At 49.7% G+C, this 26,628-nt stretch overlaps 1 protein-coding gene across 4 annotated transcripts; it reads left to right on the forward strand.

The window, feature by feature from the left end:
• CSF2RB (colony stimulating factor 2 receptor subunit beta) lies at nt 1-24,422 on the forward strand. Of its 4 annotated transcripts, none has more exons than XM_069585346.1 (14): nt 1-315; nt 9,179-9,430; nt 10,366-10,489; nt 13,014-13,204; nt 13,840-13,991; nt 14,074-14,242; nt 14,779-14,914; nt 15,074-15,228; nt 16,847-16,986; nt 17,939-18,101; nt 19,371-19,461; nt 19,668-19,725; nt 20,548-20,654; nt 21,269-24,422. In XM_069585346.1, the coding sequence occupies exons 2-14, from the start codon at nt 9,355-9,357 to the stop codon at nt 22,377-22,379; spliced, it is 2,673 nt and encodes an 890-aa protein (XP_069441447.1). In that variant the 5' UTR covers nt 1-315; nt 9,179-9,354; the 3' UTR covers nt 22,380-24,422. The 4 variants fall into 4 exon arrangements, with proteins under 4 accessions (XP_069441447.1, XP_069441451.1, XP_069441450.1 ...); XM_069585349.1 differs by lacking the exon at nt 1-315 and adding an exon at nt 1,861-2,024; XM_069585347.1 differs by lacking the exon at nt 1-315 and adding an exon at nt 6,081-6,210.
• Nucleotides 24,423-26,628: the final 2,206 nt, after the last annotated feature.

Here is a 26,628-nt window from a genome sequence, read left to right on the forward strand (position 1 = left end):
GCACTGAGCAGAGAGAGCACATGTGGAAGTTTCTAGGGAGACCGCATAGAAAAGATTGGAGTACTTCTAGAAGAAGGAGCAACACTGGCAAAGCCAGAAAGGCTCAGAATAAAGCTTCACATCTTGGTGTCCACAGTTCTGGGAAGCCAGGCAATCTTGTGAAGAGGCGCTTGTACAGAAAGAGGCCAGGGCCTGCCGCTTCCTCTTTCTGCTTCTCTGTTTCCTAACAACGTCAGCATAAATAGGAAGCCTGAGAGGCTCGCTGACTGCCTCCGGGAGACACCACAGAAGGGCCGTCTGTCCCGGCACAAAGAGGTACGTGTGGGCTTCGGGGCAGGCTGAAGGGCGGGGTCGGGAGCAGGGGCGTGTGGCAGTCTGGGATGGGAAGGACAGTGAGAGCCTGGGGGTGTTGAGTGGGCAAGTGTGCCCCAGGGACTTGGGAGGTTAGGGCTTGGCCTTTTGGAAAAATCTGAACCCAGACTCCTGGGCAGCCAGTGGACGAGGAGACAGACAGCAGGGACCAACCAGCCTAGGTGTTGGGGGAAGGGCTTTGGGGGTCCAGTCCTCACTGGTGGATCCGCCTGTCCTGTCAGCGGGGAAGATGCCTGGGACGGTAGAGAGCTCAGGCCTGGGAGTCACACAGCTGTGTTCTGTTGTCTTTACTTTGTCACTAAGGTGTCACTGAAGTTGGTGGCAGTGATAAGATCCTGTCCTGGGCTTCTGTCTCATGTCTGGAACAGGGGAGTGCCGATAGTCTCTGACATCCTGGTTTAGAAAAAGTCTGTGCACGCACGCACATGCACACACACTCGTGTGCGTGCAGACACATGTGTGAATGTCCGTGGGGATGCAGAGACACTGGAGGCAGATGATGAAGCCAGGAACCTTGCTGTGCTCAGACCTAGATTGGTGTGGGGTGAGGAGCTCATGTCAGAAGATAAGAAGGGAGCAGGTTCCTTACTTACTTAGAAGCATGTCTTCCGCCCTCCAAGAATGTTTTCTTTATGGTCGTACTCTGCCCTGACCACTGTTGATTAGTTGGGTTTGGGCCCAGCTGTGGATGCCTGCTCCTGAAGTGAGTTGGCTAGGTGGTGGGCATCTGGGGGTGTTTTCGTCCAGGTGTGCACTTGCCCTCTGGATGGGAAGGCAGGTGTTTCTCTGGGTCCCCACTGAGATAAGAGCCTGGGGGGGCTTGCCAGGCAGCCCACAGCAACAAGTTGCAAATGTGCAACGTTTAGCCTTTAGACACCTCGCTGTTACATTTTTGTATAAACGGATTCTAATTTTCTCTGCTTATCATCTTCCTTGCTTTCCAACGGTTTAATAACAAGTAAAATCTGTCCTGCTAATTTTGGGTCACCCTTTTATTCATTCATTAGTTTTATTTATGTTGTGTTATATCCACTAACATCACTGGATACTTCTTGAGTTCTTTAACGAATGCATTTAATATTAAACAAGTGAATCCATGGATCTATGCTTTGCTAAAAATTTAAAAATTGGGAGTACATTAAAGTGATTATTACATACATGTTGCCCTATGGCTTAGTTTTCCACTTAGTATTACATTCTGGACAACATTCTGTAACAAGGTGGAGAGATGTGACTCATTAATTAGCCCTAAGAGAGACACGACATTTCCCAGTTTAGGTGTTACTGAAACAGCGTGATGGGGTCTGGCTGCTTGCCGTTCAAAAGCCAATAAGCAGGCCAGGTTGGTGGAAAGGAAAGTTTGCTTTATTTCAGATGCTGGCAACTGTGGTGGCAGGGCGTTGTGGATGTCTGTCCAAAGGCCAGCTCCCCACACTGGCAACCAGTGAGGCAAGAGCTTTTATAAACAGAAGGTGGGGATGGGGCTACATACAGAAACAGCACAATCAGCTCTGACAGTCATCTTCAAATTGGTCACCGGTGATCTGACCAGTGTCATCGTTATTGTTTTAGATACAGTTGACCTTCAGTTTCAGGGCCCATTTGTTCCCATTTCTTTGAGGCCAGTTCTCGGAATCGTGGCAGCTGATGTCGTGAGTACAGTCTGGTGGTCATACAGTTAACTTCTCCATCTTGGTGTTTTAGTATCTGCAAGACAGCTCACAGGATATGGCTCAGAATACTATCTATAGCCCTTGAGAAAGCACTAAAGATCCTTGACTCTGCTTAATGATTGCATTATTATTATTATATTATTATTATTTGGTCTCTTTCGACCATTTTCCCTTGCTTCTGTATGTCTCACTTTTCTGATTAAACTTATTCTTTGACTAAAGTTTTCCACAGAAAAAGGCAGGCAGAGGAAGCGGTGGGGTGGAGGGTGGGCAAGGACCAGGGGGTCCTGCTCCATTTCACAGGTGCACCACGATTTACCCAATCGATCGTGGTGCACCTAGACACTTGCTTGACACTTGGGTGGCTTCCAGTTTTCCACACCTGAGAAAGTCTTCCTATAGCCCAGATTCCTAGAAGCAGAATTGCTGGGCAAGAGACTGCACATTTGAAATAATAATAGATATTGTCAAACCATCCTCAAAGTAGCTGAACTAACACACATCCCATGGCAGTGCATAAAAAGTCTGGTTTCTCCTTAAGAAAACAGTCCATCTTTTAATTGTGTCCAGTGTAATGGATGAAAATTATCTGGTTCTTACTTGGATTTTTCCTTTCCCTGGTGATAGGTCAAGTTGTGCATCTTCCACGTGTTGAAAGGCCATTGGGATTCAGTTTGTAATGTGCATGGAAATGTCCTTTACATTTCTCAATGGGTTGGTTGTCTTTTATGTATTGACTATTAATACATTTGGAGCATTTTAGGAGCATTCCATTTATTACGTGTATGAACCATTTATTGACATATGTTGAAAATATGTCTTTCGGATTACTAGTCTATTTTCTCTTTGGTGTGTTTAAAGATACCTTGCATTGTATAAAAATGTATTCATTGCTTTTAAGTCAAATCTGTCATTATTTCGTATTTCGGGCTTTCTGGATTTGGTGTCTTATTCAATCCCTGAGATTAAAGAAATATTTTAGAGCTTTTATCATTTTTAGCTTTGACATTTAAATCTTTAATCCATTTAGAGTTTGGAGGTGTGGGTAATAAGTAATCATCTAACTTTTTAAAAAAATGATTAGCCGGTTGTCTCAATATCATTAATTTTGAGTGTGCAAACCATGTGTTCTCTGTGATTTGAAATTCTATTATTACTTCCAATTCCTAAGTAATTCTTTTCCTTAACATTTTCTGTTCCATCTGTCTACTATTATACTCATCGTTTTTCTAACCAATAGAGCAAGTCCCTCATGTTGGATTTGTTATAATCTAGAATCAATTTGTTAAGCCAGTTGAAAATCTTTCTGAAGTCTTACTTTGGATTGTCTTGAATTTACAGATTACTTGGGGTAAGGCTGATCCCCAAATACGGGTCATGTCATAACAACAGCAGGCAGCCTTCTCCTTTAAAGCAGAAGGTACTGACATTTCTGTTGACTTTAATGTTACTGAAGTTTTCTAGTACATACCCAGAAATGCCAACATTCTTTTCAATTCCTCATTTACCAAGGTTTATTTCTTTGTCTGATCACGAATGGCTTTTGTATTATCAAATATTTAAGGGCATCTGTCGAGATAAGCTTATCTTTTTCTCCTTTTAATCTGTCTGTTGATCTATTTCTATTAATCACAAATAGAGTTGATGCATTCTTCTTTTTAAAGTCTTCATCAGGTTGTCTTATGAAATTGTTTTTGTCTGGAGTGAATTTGTGCCTTTTTTTACCTTTTCCAATTGCTATTTTTATCATTAAATTTCTGCATGAGTTTGAGAATTTTGGTGAGCATGTTTATTTTATTTTGAGCGAGAAGGCATTTGGCTTTTCTCTCCTCTTCCTCCCTCTCCTCGTTCTCCTTTCCTCCTTCCTGCAATCCTCTGGTTTCCATGCTTAATCCTCACTCATAGTGATCTTTAACCCTTACATTTTAAACACATATATTTATATTTAACTTATATTTTCCATCAGCATTTGGGCTTACTCAGAATATATATACTCCTCCAAAACAAGGCAAGATCCTCATCAAGCTTTGGGTTCATCTCTGCTTTTTACCTCTAACCTCATAGCCAACACTTGTGTTAAAATGATCTCAGTTGTACTTCAGTGTTGTTACTGTGTATTTATTTGTTTTTACTTTGAAAAGTGGAGTTGCTCCATCGTGCTGGACTCTTTGCGACTCCATGGACTGTAGCCTACCACGGTCCTCCACCCATGTGATTTTCCAGGCAAGAGTACTGGTGTGGGTTGCCATTTCCTCTCCAGAGGATCTTCCTGACCCAGGGATTGAACCCAGGTCTCCCTCATTGTAGACAGCCGCTTTGCTGTCTGAGCCACCAGGGAAGTCAGTAACAATATTTCTTTACTTAACAGTAAGTCCTATTGGTTTCTTTTTTCAAATTGATTCCAGTATCAGGAGCTATCTCTCTTTTTGGGAACTTTTATTTTTTGTGTGAAATATATGCTAGAGTAACTCTCTTTAAAAAGATCTGGAAAGCTTTTGGACTGTAACCTATCAGGCTCCTCCATCCATGGGATTTTCCAGGCAAGAGTGCTGGAGTGGATTGCCATTTCCTTCTCCAGGGGATCTTCCCAACCCAGGAATCGAACCCAGGTCTCCTGCATTGCAGGCAGACGCTTTACCATCTGAGCCACCAGGGAAGCCCTTTTTGTCCTTACATTTCCAAAATATTATGATTTTTCCCCCTTGAACTTCAAAGTAAGCTAGACTTTTTATATTTCTAGGTTCAAACATATTTTGTTCTCAGTATTTTCAAGACATTACTATCTATTTAGCGTCATGTGTTACTTGTTAGAGGACTTTGCAAACCCAATCTTTTTTCACTGAAAATAACTTATTTGTTTACTTCTGGAAGCTTCTAGAATTACCTTTTACTCTTTGATGACCAAAAGTTTATTAGTATGTGACTGAGTATGGTGCTATTAAAAATGAGTTTTGCTTTTAACTTAGTAGATTATTGCCTGATGTAAAGCCCTGTGAATTTTTCTTCTATTTGCAATTGTATCTCTTTGGTTGCACATGGAAAACCCCCAAATAACAGTAGCATAATACTATATAAGTTTATTTTTCCCCTCACATGAAAGATGTCCAGAGGTAGGCAGACTCAGACTATATGGTTGGTCCACCGTGAGAAGAGCTATCGAGGTTCCTCTTTTTCTGTGATGTATGATTTCTACACTCAAAAGAACCTTCTAATTCAAAATGACTGCTGGAAATCCAGCCAGCGCTGCAAACTGGAGAAAGGAAAAAAAGCAGAAGGGCGAAAATAGATTCCTCCTACCTGAGCCACTTCCTTTAAGCAACTCTTTTTGAAAGACACACCCAATGATTCTACTCACCTCTTCTTGGACAACATTTAGTCACATGACCACACCTAGCAATAGGAGAGTGTAAGAAATAAAATCTTTTATTCTGGCAGCAAGAAACCTACGTAAAACCTAACCTTTTGTTACCAAGGGGAAAGGGGACAGCTAGGTAACCGACACCGTCTGCCGTACCTGCCCTCCGTTCTCTGTCTTCTGCTTCTAGATGTTGGAACTCTTGAATTTCTTTCCGAGGCTTCAATTTTTCTCTAAGACTTTTCTTTTCCTAGCCTATTTGCTGTCTTCAATATCTACATTTGTAACATGACAGTTCATAGTGTTAATTCTGATTTGGCCCATTATTGAATTACGGTGTGTGTTTGTTTCTTTGTTTTATGGATTTCTTCAACAAAACTTCAATAAAATTTCAATTACCTTCAAATGCTAAGAACTCTGATTATTTGTCCTTTGCATAGCAATCTGTTCTTAAGTGGCCATGATTTCTCAAATCTCTCTGAGCATGCTACTTAAGATGTTTTAACGTTTTGTTTTGTTTTTGCACAGACATCTGTGCATATCTACAGAAGTGTCTGTTGGGTCAGTATATGTCAGGATAGAGATGTAGGACTCCAATAATTGGGAAATACAACACTATGCTACTCACTATTATAACTGGTTAAGAACACAAATTCTAAAGCCAATCTCCTGTGCTACAGTCTCAGCCTTTTCCTTTCTGCTGTATCACCATGGACCTATACCAGTTTCCTCATCTACAAAGTGGAGATTTTAACCTACACATTGATGTGTTAATATCTGTACAGCCTTTTGAACAGTGGCCAGATGATGGTAAGTGTTTTGTAATTGTTAGCCACTAATACGAATTCTCTGCATGTAGGTCTTTTATGCTTGTGTCCTTGGACGCCATCAATTTGTTTGAACTATTTATAGCATAAAGGTAGTCACTTGTTCTCCATATTTTGGCACAAACATTTATTTTTCACTTTGTCCTTTGCTTTGTGGTTCAGTTATTTTTATAAAACACTGAAGTGTTCACTTTTAGGCACTTTTATTTGTCAGCCTTTGTCTTTGATTTCTTCTGGTGCTTTGAAGCTGAAATAGTTCAACGATATCCACTTGTACAGTTTGCAGGTTTCATAGGATTTAACTGCCTATATTTAAATTTTTCATTGATTTGATACATGGGGAATGGTGTAAGGTAGGGATTTAGGCTGATATGTTTTATGTTGTTATTCAATTGTTTCAACACTTTTTATTATTCCATCACTTAATACTGATTTGTGGTTCCTCTTCATCACATAGTACATTCTCTGGTGAAATACAGTTCATCTAATCAGTATGTCCACTGATTTGTTGTGTGTGTGCATGCATGTGTGTGCATGTGTGAAAATCCATTACTTTACTTATCAGATCTTTATAATAAATTTTGCTATTGAGTGGAAACTCATTATTTTATTGACTATAGTTGACTTATAATATTTAATAGGTGTCAAGTGTAAAGCAAAGTGATTTGGTTATATATATATATAAATCTAAATTTGTTTTACTTTTGATTCTTTCCCATTATAGTTTATTATAAACATAGTTTATTTATAATAGTTTATTACTGAATATAGTTCCCTGTACTGTACAGTTAGTCCTTGTTGTTTATGTATTTTATATATGGTAGCATACATGTGAGTTCAGTTCAGTTCAGTTCATTTCAGTTGCTCAGTCGTGTCCGACTCTTTGCGACCCCATGAATCACAGCACACCATCTCTGTCCATCACCATCTCCTGGAGTTCACTCAGACTCATGTCCATCGAGTCCGTGATACCATCCACCCATCTCATCCTCTGTTGTCCCCTTCTCCTCCTGCCCCCAATCCCTCCCAGCATCAGAGTCTTTTCCAATGAGTCAACTCTTCGCATGAGGTGGCTAAAGTACTGGAGCCTCAGCTTTAGCATCATTCCTTCCAAAGAAATCCCAGGGTTGATCTCCTTCAAAATGGACTGGTTGGATCTCCCTGCAGTCCAAGGGACCCTCAAGAGTCTTCTCCAACACCATATTTCAAAAGCATCAATTCTTCAGTGCTCAGCCTTCTTCACAGTCCAACTCTCACATCCATACATGACCACAGGAAAAACCATAGCCTTGACCAGACAGACTTTAGTCAGCAAAGTAATGTCTCTGCTTTTGAATATACTATCTAGGTTGGTCATAACTTTTCTTCCGAGGAGCAAGCGTCCTTTAATTTCATGGCTGCAGTCACCATCTGCAGTGATTTTGGAGCCCCCCCAAAATAAAGTCTGACACTGTTTCTACTGCTTCCCCATCTATTTCCCATGAAGTGATGGGACTGATCGTCTATTTACCCCCTACTCCCAATTTACCCCTCCTCACTTTCCATTTGGTAACCAAAAGTTTATTTACTATTGGTGCTTACTCACTCAGTCATGTCTGACTCTTTGCAATCCTCTGGACTTCCCGCCAGGTGCCTGTCCATGGAATTTTCCAGGCAAGAATACTGGAGTGGGTTTTCGTTTCCTCCTCCAGGGCATCTTCCCAACCCAGGGATCAAGCCGGTGTCTCCCGCGTCTCCTGCATTGCAGACAGATTCTTTCACTGCTGAGCCACTGAGGAAGGCCCATTTTTCTACGAGACTTCTGAAGTCTTATTAACTGTCCTCACACATATTTTTTCTCTTGTGAATTCCTGCCAAAAAGAAGGAAAATCTTGTTAAGTTTTGATTAGAGTTGCGTTAAACTTATAACTGACTTTCAGAAGAATTAACCTCTTTACATGTGAAGAATTTGCATTTGTGGTAAGACCCAAAGAGAAACTCTGAGTTTTTAGCTGAGTTCCAGGTAGGCAGAGCAAGCTGCACCAGCTCAGGCAGACTCTCCTTTGCCTGCCAAGGCACTGCTCCCCTGCAGGAGCTAAAATACTCTCCCTCAGCCCCAGACAAACCCACTCTTCCTTCCCAGGCATTTCTTGGACTAACCACCCCACAAAGATCATCAAGTTTGATTCTCTCACGATCTCATGTGAGATACGTCGGGTTGGGCCCATTTTACAGGTTTAGAGAGCGAGGTTCAGAGGGCACTGAAAAGTCAGCCCAGGCCGCCAGCACAGGAGGGACAGAGCCTGTGTTGAAAGTCAGTTTGGCTGAGCCTAGAGCCGCACTTTTCCCAGCAACAGAGCTTCTGGTATATGTGTCTGTGCAGCTTGAGTGAAGTTTTCGACAATTTTACAGACAGAAAAGGAGTCATGGTCCTCTCTGTTCTACTTTCCTGGTACTTCCCAGGGGCTGGATGAAATGAAATGAGGAAATCCCCAACCTTCTGCAGAAAAAAAAGGGAACCGGCATTTCAGGGGGTAGTGTGGGAGGAATGAGGTAAATGGAACAAGGTGGGGAGAGCACCAGGCTTGTGTATGTGTGTGTGTGCATGCACGCGTGAGCATGTGCGTGTGTGGTGAGGGTGTGTGCACATGCTCACTCCCACAGAAGGATCACACCCCAAAACCCAGTGACTCCCCCAGGTCAGTACCTGGTGGGGGGAAAAATCAAATACCAGGCTTCCCTCTTGAATTTTCTCATTACCAGGGCAGTGTGGCCCAGTGGGAACCCACATCTGCAGAGGCCACTAAGTGCATCTCCTTCACGGTCACATCCCTGGCACTGAGTTGAGGAGCAGGGACTGTCCCAAGGGCCAGGCTGAGGCAGCAGTGGGGCTGCAGCCAGGCAGCAAGGCCGCTCCTGGGTCCGCCCTACCACGTGGGCCAAGTCTCATGGGCTGATGATTCCTTCCGCAGGCCTGGAGGAGGCAGGATCCCAGAGAGAGGAGGATTCCCAAGAGCTGATGACATGGGTCTAGCCCAGCCTCCAGCAGGGGAGGAACACAAGACTCCAGGACAGTGAGGAGCCCACACTTTGCCCAGACCTGGACCCACCCGAGCGGGCCACCTGTTCTCCAGAGCTGAATCACGAGATGACACTGACCCAGGGGCTGCTCTCCCTGGCTCTGCTGGCGCTCTGCTGGGGACTCAGCACAACAGGGGCTGAAGGTGAGCCGGATCACCCCCACCCCTTCTCACTGCCGGGCCACAGAACCCAGAGCCCCAGACTTCCGTCCTCCCCACCATCTCTTCTCTCTCCTGATTTTTCCTGCAGACCTCCCTTCCCTCCCCCTACACTCCCGCTCCTTCTTCTCTGGCCTCCTGTAAAGACCCTCTCTGGTTGTGTGGCTTCTCTGTCCACATTTCCTAGTGTGGCATTCCAGACCTCTAACCTCCTGGCTGGCCATTCCAGTCCTTTGTCTGACCTTGTGTTCCCCCCAGACGCTCAGCACCTGGAGGTCTTGACCAGTTCCCACCTCTGTACCTTTGCTCCTGGGGACCCTCAGCCAGGGTGTGGGGGGCTGTCTCTCTTCTTGCCTCAAGGCCCTGCTGAGATGCCCCCCTCACCCCGGGCTCCTCAGGCCACTGACCACCCTCTCCAAGGGCTCCCAGAGAACTCAGCTCCCCTGATAACCCTGGGAACCACACTCCACTTTCTAAGCATCAGGCCTAGTGGGGCCTGATCCAAGAGCAGGGTGGGGAGGTCCCAGAGTAGGGCCCTTAGGGGTGGGTTTGTGCCTCTGCTCCCAGGCTGCGCCCACCCGGGGGGCCCAGGGACAAGGCCTGTGTCTGATGCATGTGCCCACCTATAGTGGGAGGGACTCTGTTCCTCCAGGAGCAGGGCAAGGCAGGGGCTCAGGACACATGCTCTGAATCAACTAGAATATTATGTTTTTCCCGACAGGAGGGTCCACAGCGGGCTCCCTTACATCTGCACACTTGCAGAGACAGCTGCCTCTGCCCCTGCCACGGTCTCTGGGGACCTTTGCCTGGGCTCTAGGAGCCTCTACAGGATTCTGGGAGATTTTTCTGCAGTGCTGTGCACCCAGGAGGTGGTGACAAGGGAGAAGGTGTGACCCTCTTTCTGCTTTCCTCCCTGGCAGGGACTATCCCTCTGGAGACCCTGCGCTGCCACAATGACTACACCAGCCGCATCATCTGCAGGTGGGCAGACACCCAGGATGCCCAGCAACTGGTCAACGTGACCCTCTACCGCAGGCCCAAGGAGTGAGTGAGGCAGGGCCCAGGGTTGGAGGGCAGTGAGGGGTGCTGCTGTGTGGGCAGTGCCAGAGGTTTGGGGCTGGACAGAAGGTAAGGATGGGAAACTCCTGCCCAGGAGCTCCTGACCCATCAGGCAGCCTGCTGGGCCCAGGGGCTTGTGTCTGATGTCCGGTTTGGGGGAAGAACCTCCAATGTTAATATTGTTGATGACGGTGATAATCTCTTATTTTGTCACAACTGAACAAAATCAATCGGCAGAAGTCAATTTTGGTTCATCCTCCTTATGAGGTTGGCAGGACAGGGACATGATGCCCAATTCACAGATGGAGAAACTGAGGCTGCAGAAGTGAGGTCTCTCCCCGTGGCCACACAGTGGGTTCAAGGCCTTAGCAGGACCAGTGTCCTGTGTCCAGCCTGCAAGGCTAAGCACCATGTCTCCCCCAGGCCCTGCTGCCTCTGGAGTGGGGGCTTCTCTTCTCACCTCACCTAGTCTCCAGGGCATAGCCCATTTGGGAGGGTACTCCCACCATTCTGGGATCCAGTGATAGTCTAACTCACCATAATGGAAGTAATTAAACAGCAGGCATCACACAGGGTCTGGGGAGACCCCTGACGACCTCCCCTTGGAAGAAGGGCTTTCACTCCACAGCATCATTGCCCCTACACTCTCTCCCCTGCTCTCCCCAGAGCCTCCATCCTCCTTGTCCACTGCCCCCATCCCCATCCTCAGCTGTGGCCTGCCTCCTCCTGCACTGGGACACCAGAAGAGAAGCTTCCCAGCACCTCCCCCCGCCGTGGCCTTCCACCTCCCTGGATATTCCCTGCAGTGATGGCCTGTCCCAGGCCTGTCTGAGGCCAGAGCCGGGGTCCCAGTTGGTCTTGCTGCTCAAGGACATCACTGCCATCCCAGTCTCCACTGTCCCCACGCTGTGGAGGGACACTGTCCCGGATCCACTTACAGATGCCAACCAGACTGCAGCTCAGGGCCTCGCGAGCCCAGTCTCCTAGCCCGGCTGTCCACTCTCTGCTTCCCTCTGAGGGAACCTCCTGTAAAGAGTGGTCTGGAGCCCTGTTTCCAGTGCCTCTCAGGTGCTTCCTCCAGAGCCCACTCTCCCAGGACTCTGCTGCCCCCAGCAGGCCATTTAACCTGCTCCTGCTGGAGTCAGTGATGCCCACGTGGTGAAAATCAGTGGTTAGTCCTGGCCTTCTCCCCACACACCCGCAGGCAGCACCTGACAAGGACCTAAGCACGAGGCACCATGGCACCTCCCTCCCTGACCCTGGCCAGCACCCGGGCCCTTCCCCACGTCCCCCTGGCCTGCCCTTTTCTGTCTCCTAGTCTGTTTCCTACTCTGAAGGGGACGAGGTCCCAGGGCTCTTGGACCTCCATTTTCTTGCATCTGGATCCAGTGGCAGAGATCCAGCCCCAGACTATGGTTCTGACCCAGACATGCTCTCTCCAGCCTGGACCTTTCCCCAAGTTCCAGAACCACAGGTGCACTTGCCTGTCCACATTGTCCCTTATAGTCTTTAACTTCAAGTGTCCTAAACAAGTGCCTGCTCTGCCTCCCAAAGACAGCCCCTTTGCTAGATTCCCATCTCAGCTCACCAAAGGGGAGCTTCCAGGGGCTCAAGCCAGACAAATGGGGGCAGTCTTTTATTTTTTGCATTCCAGTCTCCTTTCCCTCTTTTCCTTCTTCACCGCAGCGTCCAATCCATCAGCAAATGTGATCTACTTCATCTTCAAATAGAAAGTGAATCTGGCTAACACCTGATTCAGACCACTTCTTATCACTGAGATAGTCCAGAAGCCTCCTAACTTGTCCCTCTGCTTCCAGTATTGCCGCCCCCAACCCCCAGCAACCTAAGTCAATCTATCCACAGCTCAGCAGCCACAGGAATCCTTTCAAAATGTGTGTCAAAACAGCACTCCTTTGCTCATAACTCTCAATTTTCCTCACTTCCAGTGAATTCAAAATTCCTTACATTCCTTTTAAGCACTGACCTTCTGTAATCTCACTCTGCTAGGCTCCTGGACCTCCCACCCTCACATCTCTACTCTGCATGCACTGTTAATTGCCTAGTCACACAACATCCCAAACCTATGCCTACCCCAGGACCTTTGCACTTGCTGTTCCTTTTCCTTGAAATCCTCTTTCCCCAGATTTGGCATGGTTCCCTCCCTGATCTTCAAGTTTCTGCTCAGATGTCACCTTCTCCAAGAGGTCTTCCCTGCCTCTTTTACTTCAAATTGTATCCCCAGGCCAGCCCTTCTGACCTGCTCACACCCCTTTCCTTCCTGACTTGTCTATGTACGCTTTTCTCCATTTGACATGTGACATCATTCTTTCATTGCTTTGTGTATGTCTGCCTCTATTAGGACGTCTGCACTGTAGACAGGGATTTGCATGTGTTTTGTTTCCTGCCAGGCTCCCTGGTACTAAACAAAGCCTTACACGTAGGAACCACCCGTTAATATTTGTGAGTGAGTGATTCTTCTCTCTCGGCTAACCTTATCCTCTCCTGGCAGGGACCATCCACAGCGAGTGTCCTGCAATCTTAGTGACGACAAGCCCTGGTTAAACAGCCCTTGTCCTGGCTGTGTACCCAGAAAATGTGTTATTCCTTACCGAAACTTTGTCCTTGCCGACTATGACTACTTCTCATTCCGACCGGACCAGCCTCTGGTCACTGAGCTCACCGTTAATCTGAGTCAGCATGGTAAGGCCTGGGGTCCCTGGCCAAGCGTAGTCCCCTGTGAGGACAGAGAACCCTGGAGTGTCCACAAGTGCCTGGCCTACTTGGGGAGGCAGATGTGGAAACATCTAATCCTCCAGGGTTGTAAGGACCATACAAAGGGTGTGGTGGGCCAGGAAAAGGAACAAGGGATTCTGCCTTGGGGAGAGGACCCAAGAAGTTTCCAGAGGATACACATCTGCTAGGTACTGAGAGGTGCAGGATGACCCTGGGCAGAGGAACTAGTTAAGTGTGGCCTGAAGAGGGAGTTACAGGAGTCACAGTGCCCTCTGCTGGTGGCCACGCAGGCCACCTCATGGACCGTGGGGACAGAAGGAAGCTAGCTCCCTCTGGAGTTTAATTTGAGCACCTTTTATGGAGTTTATGTTCTGAGGCCTAGGAATCTGCACAGCTTCATTCATTTTCACGCTGAATCCCCACGATTTAGCAGAAGGCAGTCTGAGGTCCATGGAGAAGAGGGGTCTGTCCAAGGTCACTCAGCCAGTGGGAGCAGTGCCTGGCCTGGGACCCAGGCCTATCCACACATGGGCCACAGAGCACCTTCACCTCCCGCACAGTCATCCAGCCCCTTAGGGACCCTTTCCTTCCTGTCCCTCCAGTGCAGCCCCCCACACCCAAGGACCTCAGCGTCACGACTACCAGGGAGAGTCTCCTGCTGTCCTGGAGGATAGCCCATGAGGGTTTCCAGAGCCACTGGCTATCCAGCCTGGAGTTTGAGGTGGCCTACAAGCGGCTTCAGGACTCCTGGGAGGTAGGGAGCCCACCAACTGTGCCCCAAACCCACAGGTACCCGGCCTAGCCGGCCCTGCTCAAACAGCCCCTCTCCCCTCCAGGATGCCCACACCATCCACTCCACGTCCCCCCAGGCCATCTTGGAGCTAAAGTACCTCCTGCCCAGCAGCACCTACGTGGCCCGAGTGTGCACCAGGCTGGCCCCAGGCTCGGGGCTCTCAGGACGACCCAGCCAGTGGAGCCAGGAGGTTTCCTGGAACTCCCAGCCAGGTGACAGAGTTGGGACAATGCTCCCTTGTGGAGAGGGGAGCTCATTACAGCTCCAGGACAGGAGTCCACTGTCCACACAAGAGGATCCTCGGGTGCTCTGTGTTCAGCGTGGCTTCCTTGGACCCACCCCATCCCTACTGTGACTCTGCAGAGGCAGAGGCTGCATCTGACTCACCCCCAGGCCCCAGTTTGCTGTCCACGTTCTGTGGAGGAATAATTACAATTTAATCACAATGGCATATGGGCAGCTGTGTTTTCATGAGGGCTGCACGACATGTGGACACACCAACACGACGGTGTTATTTAATAAATCCCCAAACCCCGAGGCTGAGAGGTCCTCCCCATTTTGCACAGGGGGTGTGAAGTTTCACAGAATTCACCCTCTGACCTGAGGTCACACGGCTGGCAGGTCAGGCTGAGTTTAACCCCTGATGTTTTTAGCCCCACAATCTCTCTGTGACGAGTCTCATGCTGAGCCCACTGAAGGCTAGGAATGAACGAATGAGGACTGAAGGAGGGTTTGTTCTCCCTCCCAGGGGATAAGGCCCAGCCTCAGAACCTCCAGTGCTTCTTTGACGGGGCCGCCCTGCTTACTTGCACCTGGGAAGTGAGGTCCGAGGTAACCCGCTCTGTCTCCTTCACCCTCTTCTACAAGACCGGCCCTGATGCACGGTGAGTGTTCCCTGCCTCTGTCGCCTCCCCTCCTCTAAGCCTCACCCTCTCCAGGCCTCCTCCTGCCCCTGGAGCCCAGCAGAAGCCACAGCTCCCCCTGAGGTCTCACCCCTCACATGGCCTGCCTCCCCCTGCCCTGACCTCTGCCGTGATCCTCAGGGAGGAAGAATGTTCTCCTGTGCAGAAGGAGACTGGCAGTCCCTACATCCGGCACCGATGCCAGATTCCTGTGCCTGACCCCAGGAACTACAGCCAGTACATCGTCTCTGTTCGACCAAAGATGGAAGAGAAACTTATAAAGAGCTCAGACAACAGTGAGTTTGCCCCTAGCCTTCTGTGTGGAGCATCTCCCAACAGCACTGTTCCGTTCCTCATGGTCCGGACTTCATGTGTGTCAATTTCAATGAAATATCCCAGGGAGCCAGATGGAACAAAAATGATTCCAGTCTATCCTGGAAGTTCTCAAGAAGCAATAATGCAACAATGACAAATAACATGAAGGAAGATGCAACTGATATTCCTCAAGAATATCAGTATTAAAACACCTTTGATCTCAGTCTTTTAGCTCTATCTGCCCTGGTGGCTCAGATGGTAAAGAATCTGCCTGCAAAGCAGGAAACCCCGGTTCAGTCCCTGAGCATCTTGGGAAGATGCTCCAGAGAATGGAATGGCTACTAACTCCAGTGTTCTTGCCAGGAGAATTCCATGGACAGAGAAGCCTGGTGGGCTATAGTCCATGGGGTCACAAAGAGTCAGACACGACTGAGCTACTAACACTTTCACTTTATTTTCCCCTCCAACTTCTCAGTTGCTCAAAAGTTCCTACTTCTGCCCATGACCTCCTGGTCTTCCCACCGATTTTTCCTTTTCTTTCCCAGATTGGATTTTTCTTTTTTAAGTTTCCAAAGTCCTCCCCAGATTGATATTTTCAGAGTTAATAATAATTCATCTGTGATTTCATCTGTGATTTACTTCTTATGTTGGGTACTGATGCTGCTAAGTCACTTCAGTCATGTCCAACTCTGTGCGACCTCATAGACGGCAGCCTGCCAGGCTCCCCCGTCCCTAGGATTCTCTAGGCAAGAACACTGGAGTGGGTTGCCATTTCCTTCTCCAATGCATGAAAGTGAAAGGTGAAAGTGAAGTCACTCAGTCGTGTCCAACCCTCAGCGACCCCATGGACTGCAGCCTTCCAGGCTCCTCCGTCCCTGGGATTTTCCAGGCAAGAGTACTGGAGTGGGCTGCCATACCAGGGGGTATGCAAATGGACTGTGGTTCCTTGCAGGCTAAGCTCCCCAGTTCCTGTTACATAGCGAGGACCTCATGCAGAGGAAACTCCTGCATTGTTTCTCAATAATCAAGTTCTTCTTCCCAATCTCTAGTGTGTGTCAGGGACAGCAGCTGATTTGTCTTAGTTACCTGGGTTTAAATCTGCTACTTATTGTTTGGGATCTCCCATGCAATCTTTGTCTCTACCACTTGATAGCTGCCTGTCCTTGGAAAGTTACCTAATCATTGTGGGGCTCAATTGTCTGAAAAGTGGACAGATTCAGAGTACTTACTACATCCAGTTGTTATAACTGAGTGAAATTATTCATATAAATTTAGCATGTATAATAATGCTTAGAACAGTGTCAATACTCTAGGTTAGAATACATAAACAGTACATTTATTTCTATTTAAATACTAGGGGTAACCCATACTTTTGGTCACCTCACCACAAAACAAGTGTATATTAACATCTCCCAAGAGAAGGGCATTTCAGGTCAAAATAGATGACATGGTGAAACCGGGGTCCAAAGACCCTAAGATGGGTGGGATCTGGGGTCCTGGGTTAATGGAGAGAGCACCTATGATGAGCACGGAACACAAGAAGTGTTCCACTGGAGGAATATTAGAAACAATAGGCCTTAAAAGTTTTCCTCCCTCCAGTCCAGATGGCTCCCCCAACCCTCAACGTGACCAAGGGCAGAGATGGCTACATCCTGCACTGGAAAGAAGAAAAAATGAGCTACTCACACATAGCTTGCATCTTCCAGGTCCAGTACAAGAAAGAAGGAGCCTCATGGGAGGTGAGAGCCTGTGCCCAGGGAGGGGCCTGGAGGGGAGGAAAGGGCAGTGAGACAACACTTGGGAAAATGTCACCTGCCGGATGCCTGGCTCCCAGCACATGACCAGCCTCAGAGAGCCACTGGGACTTGGCGGTCACTCCAATGAGCAGTCTCATTGTCTCTTCCTTTGGTGAAGGAACTGAGACTCACAGAGATGATGTGAACTTGGCCAAAATGTACACATGACCCTGAGTTGCAAAGGGGGCATAGACATCAGGAGGGGGAGAGCTGAGAGGCAGCTGGAGGATGGGTTTTCAAAAGTCACAATAAGGGGACACTTCTTCATAAGAATCTCATCCAGGATGCAAATGTGCAGTTGCTAAGAGCAGAGCAGCTCCTGGGGAGGCCAGCAGGGCCTCAGCCCAGGGCTCAGTATCTTGCCCCGGCCCTCAGGCAGCCGCTGGGGCCTGTGGACAGAACCTGGGACTCCACAGAGGGCAGACCAGAAACCTCAGAGCCAGCCCCAGAATTTTCGGCTAGAAATGGGGAAACTGAAGCCAGGAGGAAGTGGGTTAGTGGTGGAGCTGGGAGTGGTCCTTGGGCTCCTGAACATCTGTTTTATGGTCCAGGTTTCGGTCACCCTGCACCACACTCCAAGGGAGACCATATCTGGGGTTCAGGCTGCCCCAAGGTGAGCTGGGAGGGTGAGCGGGGCATGATGGCTCCTCAGGGTTTCTGCACCCCGATGTTGTCATGTGTGCCAGGAGTTCAGTACAAGAGGTGCTCCCTGGTCCTGTCCCTCTGGAGTGCAGTCCTCCGTGGTGAGAGTGATGCTGCTCAGATCTGCGGATGTGACTGCAAGCTGGAAACTGATGGGTAGCAGGAAGGTTGGGGTGCTGAGGCGGGAGGGTTTCGTAGCTGTGCCCACGCACCCCAGACCTCAAGACTCCTGCTCACACACCTGCCCCTGCAGGACACCAAGACAGAGGACTTCCAGAATGCCCACACCATGTCACTGCCGCCTCTGGAGCCAGCCAGCCGGTACCAGGCCAGAGTGAGAGTAAAACCCGACCCGGGGAACTACAATGGGATCTGGAGCGAGTGGAGTGAGGCAAGGTCTTGGGACACCGACTGGGGTAGGTCTGCCACGCCCTGCCTCACCCCTCCTGGCACAGCCCTGCTGGGCAGAGGACAGGGAGGATATGAACACAGAGATGTAACCCCACCCCAGAATAGCATCCTTCCCTCCCAGGCATCATTAGGGATTAGAAAATTATACCTCCTGGTGTGCAATGCAGACTGCAGGCAAGGTCTCCAGAGGACAGAGGAGAGAGCACGTCTCACCAACAGGTCTCCCTGAGACTGAACCTTAGCCTTCTGTTAATATGGCCCAGGCTTATTGGCTTCCCAGGTGGAGCAAGGGTAAAGAATTCGCCTCGCCTGCCAATGCAGGAGACACAAGAGATATGGGTTTGATCCCTAGGTCAGGAAGATCTCTTGGAATAGGAAATAACAATTTGCTCCAGTATTCTTGCCTAGGAAATTCCATGGACAGAGGAGCCTGACAGGCTATAGTCAATGGGTTCACACAGAGTCAGACATGACTGAGAGCACACACACACACACACACACACACACACACACACACACACAGAGGCATGCTTTCATTAGCCTTTGTGGAAGCTACTACCCAGGGACCACTCAGCCTGAGGAACTACAGACTGGGGCCTGAGACTGGAAAGCTTTGGTCTGATTTCTCAATCTCCTACTTTTGTTAATTTCATTTATCTATCACCATGGTGGCCACCAGGAGACAAGTATAGGACAAGGTCCAGGAGGTGGCTGCAGAAAGAGGACAAAGTATTTGCAACAAGGTCCCCAGTCCCAGCCAACTGTCAGGGAAAGAGCCCCAGAGAGAGGACCTCAACCAAGCAGAAAGGAGAACTGGGCCACAGGACCTAAGGGAAAGAGATCAAGGGAGTTCTGGAGGGGCCCAGCCAGTAAGGGGCTTAAGCCCAAGTGGACAGTTGAGAGAGTCTTTGATGGGACTTTGCATTTTATGGTTCCTCCACCATCACCCCTTGCTCCATCTCTGCCTCCTGTTGTCCGTGTTCTTGATGACCACCTTATATGCCACCTCCTTTGGGAAGTCCCTTGTGATTGCCTTTGGCCACAGTTGCTGCCCTCCCATAGCAACTCCTGCTACTGGCCAGGATCTAACCCTCTGTGTCCTCCCACCGAGCCAACATTGTGGGTGGCTCAGACAAAGGCCCCCTTCTTCTTAGTCAGTTTCTGGCCTCCTCTCCTCTGCACCCCAAGGAAGCAGCTACACCCCATCTTCTGAGTCTCCAGCCCTTTCCCTCCCTGGATGCTAATGATCCTTTTTCCTTCCTGGCTTCCTGAAGTGCTGCCCATGTGGGTCCTAGCCCTCATCCTTGTCATCAGCACCTTAATCCTGCTTCCAATTCTGCACTTCTGTGGCGTCTACGGGTACAGGTAAGGGTACTCCAAGAGGAGGGAGAGTGTTATCCAGGGCCCCAGAGGATGCCAGGGCCACTCTCTGTCACTGCTTTGTCACCTGCTCCCAATGGGGTCTTGGACAAATCTGAGCTCTCCCTGGGCTTCAATTCCACCTCTGTACATGAGCACAGGCAGCTGCCCTGAGGTCTTGGGCAGCAGTCACCTCTTTGCTGTCTTTCCAGGCTGAACCGGAAATGGGAGGAGAAAATCCCCAACCCCAGCAAGAGCCACCTGTTCCAGGTAGGAGCTGGCCGTGAGGGCAGCGGAGGTGTGGGGCTCGCGTGCTCCTGCGCCCATGTCCCCATGCCCGCATCCTGCTCCCCTTCCTGTGGGCTTTGAGTGGGGCTAGGGGTGCAGGTGGCTAGAGAAGGGTCTGGGAAGCTCTAAGAGCCAGGCCATCCCGCAAGCCCAGCGCTGAGACCCCCTGGTCTCCCCTGGCGCTCATGGTGCCCTGCCGGTGGGGACTCACCCAGGATAGGAGGGAGGGTTGGCATGGGGGGCTGGTCCCTGGGAGGCTCCAGGAGAGGCGTAGTCACATCGAGGGCAGGTGGATGGTGGAAGGCAGAGTAGTTTTCCAAGGACAGAACGGCAGAGCTGAGCGCTAAGGGGTGCAGGGTGGTGGCAGGTGGGAGAGGCCACGGCAGGCAGAAGGCATGTGGTGGGTGGAGATGAGGCTCCTTCGAGAAGGGAATTGAGTGGGGAGGGCGGTGAGTCTGGGGCACATCGCAGGAGGCTGAGAGGACCCTGGGGAACAGGAACCCTTTGGTCAAGTACACGGGGCCAGAGCTGCCTTGGGAGGGTCTCACGGCAGTGCAGAGGGGGCTGGGGTGAGCATGGAGCAGGGACAGTCCAGATAGAGTCCTCAGAAGACCCAGGACCCCGGTGAGGTCCCAGCCCCTCTCTGGCCTCGTCTCCCTAGTGTCAGGAGGCCGTCCTGCTGGTACTGAGAATCTGCCTCTTCTGGGGGCTCCTGAATCTGTACCATCCTCAAGGCCTTCCTTCCATCTGCACCTTCTGGAGCACCTTGACTCCCAAAGATACAAATGCCCTTTCTCTTCCCAGAACGGGAGTGCTGGACTCCGGCTGCCAGACAGCATGGCCACCCTGGGCGGTGGAAGCTGCCCACAGAAGGGGCCGTGGGGCAGCAGCTGCCCTCAGCTCCTGGAGGGGTGAGTGTCGTGCAGGGGATCCCTGGGTGGTGGGAGGGTGGCCCCCTCTTGCACACCAGAGGTTTGGAGGAGGTGGCCTGGGTCTGGGCCTCAGTTTGAAGACATCCATGGAGGCTAGTGGCGCTAAAGCAGGAGGCATCCCAGGTTAGCGAGGGTCACACCTCAGACTTGACTGGAGGCAGGAGACTGGAGCAGATGACCCCCCTTCACCCTGCTGCCCAGGGAGACCACACTGCCTTGGCTCCACTGGGTGGCAGAGGGTCTGTGAACCTTCATGGCCTCAGCATCAGAGCCACCAGCTTGCCACTAACCCTCATGTGAGAGATGACTGAACCCAGGCTGGACACTGACCTGGGGCCTGAAGCTGGGTGATAGCAAGGAGCGGAGGGTGGGAGGGGTCCTTGACCTTGAATGAGAGCATGGAAGCTGGAGGGCCAGACCCATGGGGAGGCTGAGGAGCATCTGATTTCCTGCTCTGGGCCTGCTCCCCAACACTGCCCTGCTCTGAGTTTTCTGTGGGTGTGGCCAGGCCTCTCGTCCCACTACCCCCTCTGCCATGAGCTGAGACGTCTGTCCAAGGAGGTCCCAGCATCTCACCCCTGTTCTTCCCACAGGGTGTTCCCTGTAGACTGCAGGCACAGCGAGGTGTCACCTCTCACCACAGAGGACCCTAAAGATGCCTGTGACTCATCATCAGAGCCTGACATGACTCTGATCGCCTCGGACCTTCCCACGGAGCAGCCCCCCAACCCCCCGACAGAGCTGACTGCCCCCTCAAGCAGGCCTGAGAGCCAGGCTTCCGGCTTTGACTTCAACGGTCCCTATCTGGGGCCGCCCCACAGCCGCTCCCTGTCTGACCTCATGGGCCAGCAGGTGCCCCCACAGGCAGGCATGAGCAGGAAGCCACAGTCCTCGGGGTCCCTGGAGTACCTGTGTCTGCCCGCAGGGGGGCAGGTGCAGCTGGTCCCGCTGGCCCAGGTGAAGGGGCAGGGCAAGGCTGGGGATGGGGATACAAAGTCCAGCCCAGGGGCCCAGAGGAGCCATTCCCTGGAGTCAGGGGTGGGCCTTGCCCCTCCAGAGCCTGGGCTGATGGAGGATGGTCAAGACCAGAAGGATAGGGCCCCCACAGTTCTGCCCACTGGCTGGCCTGAGGATGGTACCATAGCCTCTGGTTATGTCCCCGCTCCAGATCTGATATTCACCCCACCCACTGAGGCCCCATCTCCCTCCCAGGCTGCCCCTCCGAACCTCCCCTCAGACCAGAACCCCACTTTCCATCCTGGACTGGCTAATGGGCCCCCTGTAGCCTCAGCTCCCCGGAAACCAGAGTTCGAGGGCTATGTGGAGCTCCCTCCAGCCACAGGCCAGTTTCCCCAGTCCCCTCTAGCCAGCCCTGCCCCTCCTAGAGTCAGCAGCCCTGTCCTGAGCCCAGGCCTACACCGGGCAGATGTGCCCCCCACCTCCCCTACCCCTGAGGGTCTCCTTGTCCTGCAGCAGGTGGGTGACTACTGCTTCCTTCCTGGCCCTCTCTCCCCCCAGAGTAAGCCCACTTCCCCAGGACCATGTCCTGAGATCAGGGACCTCAACCAGGTGGTCCAGGCTAAGAAGCCTCCAGCTCAGGCCTTTCCCCAGGTGCCAGCCATTCAGCTCTTCAAAGCCCTGAAACAGCAGGACTACTTGTCACTGCCCCCTTGGGACATCAGCAGGCCTGGGCAGGTGTGCTGAGTCTCTGTAGACCTGGAGGGAGGGGAACAGAGGAAAGGGCCTGCCTTTCCTCCTGCCCTGCCTGGCGCTCCTGCCACCCCTGCTCCCTTCCCTGGTCCTTTCTGCAAAGCCATGGAGAAGCTTCCATGTTGTAACAGATGGAGACCAGAAAAATAAGTTAACCATCTACCTCCTTCCTTGACCTTCAGCAAGGTCAAGCTTCTCTCCCTCCCTTCCTCTCTGCCACACACACACATACACACACACACACACACTGTTCTTTGAAATTAACTTATTTTAAGTTCTGAATTATTGGAACTTTATATATATATACACACCAGAGAAGGAAATGGCAACCCACTCCAGTACTCTTGCCTAGAGAATCCTGTGGACAGAGGAGCCTGGTGGACTGCTGTCCATAGGGTCGTACAGAGTCGGACACGACTGAAGCGACTTAGCATGCCTGCATGCATTGGAGAAGGGAATGGCAACCCACTCCAGTATTCTTGCCTGGAGAATCCCAGGGACGGAGGAGCCTGGTGGGCTGCCGTCTGCGGGGTCGCACAGAATCAGACACGACTGAAGCAACTTAGCAGCAGCATATATACACACACTCATTTCATTTGTCTCCTTTTCCTTTTTTACTAAGTTTCCCTGCTCTTGCTATTGTCTTCTTTCTCTTTCCACTGATTTATCACTAGAATTAGTTTGCGGTCTGGGCTAAGCCCATTCTGAAGTTCATCCTGTCTCCATCAGAGCCTTTTCTGATGCTGACACGTCTGGTTTCGTGGAGGATTTCTGTCTGTCCCTGGCAGGCGTGAATGTGCACAAGAGTCCAGCCTGGAGGCAGGAGGCTGGAGGCAGTGTGGAGGCTTGGGGGTTTCAGACTTGGAAGAGCAGCCCTGGACACAGCAAGCATCTGTCACCCCAGGTGTGGTAGCAAAGCACCAGCCTCAACTGTCTCTCCAAGAATTGTCACTTCCCATGGACTTGGCATGGGAAGCACTGTCCTGAACTCATGGGAAACACTGCTAGTCTCTTCGAGGTGACTGGGGAGCTTCGGGGGACCCCCTAGTCCCTGCATTTAAGCAGTGGGCAGTGCAGGTTGCTGGTTGAAGTGATCTCCTTCCTATACTTAGGCTAGTGGGGCTGGGGAAAGTTTGAGAGGGGAGCAGAGTTCAAAAACCAGGTAGAAAATTCAGAAAGAATTGCTCAACAAGGGGAAAAGGAAAACGACCCAAGGGCATGGACGCTTGAGCTTATAGCCCAGATATCCCGGCTGCCCTCCCTCCAGAAAGATCTTACCACTCTCACCCCACCAGCCACCTACAAGAGGCTTTTGGTCTGTGATTGGCCTACATTGAGGATCATGGTTCTTTTAAATCTTTGCCTTTCTAATATGCAAAAGATAGCATTAAATTGTTTCAATTTGCATTATTTCGAAACTGTCATGTTTGCACATATTTTCCTATGTCTTGGACATTTGTAATCCGCCCCCCGCCCCCCCGAGCTAAACTCATTAAGATCTCATTGCGTCAGATGTCCACTTTTTTCTAAGTAAACTTTACAAAGTATTTAGCTCTGGCTGGCCTTTCACAGATGGTGCAAATTTATTTTTCCAGTTTGTGGTTTGCCTTTTAATTCTGTTCATCACGCTTTTGAGTGTATTCAATGCAGGCTTGTCTGGGTGGTCTTATGAATCTATGGGTGAACTCCATGGCTTCCCTTTTGGTGTCAGATTTGACAAAGGCCTTCCCCATTGAAAGCTGCATTTGTCCAAAGTCATATTTTTTTCTGGTTCTTTTTGTGTTTGAAAATTGTATGCATGGAATTCATTTGGAATGTATGCATTTAAGATGGAGAGCCAGCTTAGACAAGTAGCCCAGATGTTCTGGAATCCTTGGTGGAATCACCCATTCTTCATCCGTGTATCTGATATAGAAAATCTGTGTATACACTTGGTCAGTTTCTAGACTTCCCTTTTTATTACATGGTCTTCTCCATGGACCCCACTGCCCTGACTGTTCTAGCTTTATCATATGTTTTAGTAAATGGCAGAGCAAATGTTCTTGTTTCTTTCATCCACAAAAATCCCTGTTGATTATGGCATTGTTTGTAGCTGAAGAAAATGATAAACAGTTGAAATCTTCACCCATAGTGAAACTAATCACAACATTTGAGTGCATTCTAAGGTGGAATCCAGTGTGCAAAATGAATGAAGTGGACCTATGCGCATTAGAGAGAAGTCCAAGATGTGAATTCCAAAATGTTTGGAAAAAAATTGTGATAAAATATTTTTATTACAAAACATTAATGTGTATATAAGTGTTTAGGTGGATGGGCAGGGGTGCCGTTTGAAAGCATACCCTAAGGAGGATGGATTCTGTTCAACAGAAGGGCCTTCTGTCTACCACAGTGAGTTAGGGGCAGTTTTGATCAGACCTAAGATGCTGGTTGTAACAGAATGAGAAGCAAGTGACACTCCCAGGACAAGCCAGGAGAGAGTGAGGGAAGGAGAAAGATGGGCTGGGGGAAAGAAATATAAAGGACACATGCAAGCTAATAAAGGGATTCCTTGTAATCCAAAATTCAAATCTAACTGGGCATCCTGTGTTTAGTCTCTAATAAGAGTGGAGACAGAGGGAAGAGACTGAATTCCTCATAAAAATAGATGAGAATTATTTTGCTGTTGATGTGGATTTTTTAAAATTTTTATTTATTTATTTTTATTTCCAGCTGTGCTGAATCTTCACTGCTGCTTGGCCTTCTCTCTAGTTGCAGTGCGTGGGCTTCCCGTTACGGTGGCCTCTCTTGTTTTGGAGCACTAGCTCTAGAGAGTGTGGGTTTCAGTTGCTGCCCATGGGCTCAGTAGATGCAACTCCAGGTTCCAGAGCACAGGCTAAGTTGCCCCAAGGCAGGTGAGACCTTCCCAGACCAAGGACTGAACCCTTGTCTCCTGAGCTGGCAGGCAGATTCTTTACCACTGAGCCACCAGGGAAGCCCTGCTGCAGCTAAGTCGCTTCAGTCGTGTCTGACTCTGTGCGACCCCAGAGACGGCAGCCCACCAGGCTCTTCTGTCCCTGGGATTCTCCAGGCAAGAACACTGGAGTGGGTTGCCATTTCCTTCTCCAATGCATGAGAGTGAAAAGTGAAAGTGAAGTTGCTCAGTTGTGTCTGACTTCGCGATCCCATGGACTGCAGCCCACCAGGCTCCTCCATCCATCGGATTTTCCAGGCAAGAGTACTGGAGTGGGGTGCCATCGCCTTCTCTGAGGGAAGCCCTAGATGAGCACTATTAAGAGCTTATGCCTGTCAGGCCCTGCTCCATTGATTTAGGGGATTGCAACCCCTTCAGACAAATTCTACCTTTATCATATTCTTTTCTGTGTGTGGGGAAACTAAAGCACAGAGAGGTTATATGACTCACTCCAGGTCAACCAACCAGTGGGTGGCAGAGGCAGGATTCAAACCTTGGCCCTGTAGCTTAGAAGAAAAAAAAAAGCCAGTCATTCAGTTGTGTCTGGCTTTCTGAGGCCCCATCATAGAGATCCCATGAGCCTACCAGGCTCCTCTGTCCATGGAATTCTCCAGGCAAGAATATTGGAGTGAATATTGCTAATTCCTTCTCCAGGGGATCTTCCCAACCCAAGGACTAAACCTGGGTCTCCTACATTTAAAGTGGGTTCTTTACTGTCCGAGCCACCAGGGAAGCCCTGGAATTTAGAATCTGCCCTCAAAAGCAAGGTCTCTCACCAGAATGTCCACCTGTGAATGCAAAATGATCCATATTGCTTGGCAAGACAGAAAAAAATTACAAAATGAGCAGGTTTGGCAGGGCGGGAGGGTGGGGGGGGGGGGGCGGGTAGGGGCAGGGGATACTGAGCCAGAGCCAAGCAGAAAAACATGTTTTTACTTCTTTAAGTGTAAGTAAGTGAAAGTCTCTCAGTCGTGTCTGATTCTTGCGACCCTATGGAATATACAGTCCATGGAACTCTCCACGCCAGAATACTGGAGTGGGTAGCCTTTCCCTTCTCCAGAGGATCTTTCCAACCCAGGGATTGAACCCAGATCTTCCTGCATTGCAGGCAGATTCTTTACCAGCTGAGCCACAAGGGAAGCCCAAGAATACCAGAATGAGTAACCTATCCCTACTCCAGTGGATCTTCCCAACCCAAGAATCAACCCAGGATCTCCTGCATTGCAAGCAGATTCTTTACCAACTGAACTATCAGAGTAACCCTTTTATCTCTTTGGGAGCTAAATATTAAGG

Source organism: Ovis canadensis, chromosome 3 (assembly GCF_042477335.2).
Source record: "Ovis canadensis isolate MfBH-ARS-UI-01 breed Bighorn chromosome 3, ARS-UI_OviCan_v2, whole genome shotgun sequence".
Taxonomy (NCBI): Eukaryota; Metazoa; Chordata; class Mammalia; order Artiodactyla; family Bovidae; genus Ovis; species Ovis canadensis.

Bases quoted from the DNA above. Each gene is read 5' to 3' on its own strand.
- CSF2RB (XM_069585346.1), top strand. From the start codon at position 9,355: ATGACACTGACCCAGGGGCTGCTCTCCCTGGCTCTGCTGGCGCTCTGC. The intron at 15,229-16,846 runs GTGAGTTTGCCC...TCCTCCCTCCAG, and splicing joins TATAAAGAGCTCAGACAACA to TCCAGATGGCTCCCCCAACC. The intron at 19,726-20,547 runs GTAGGAGCTGGC...TTCTCTTCCCAG, and splicing joins GCAAGAGCCACCTGTTCCAG to AACGGGAGTGCTGGACTCCG.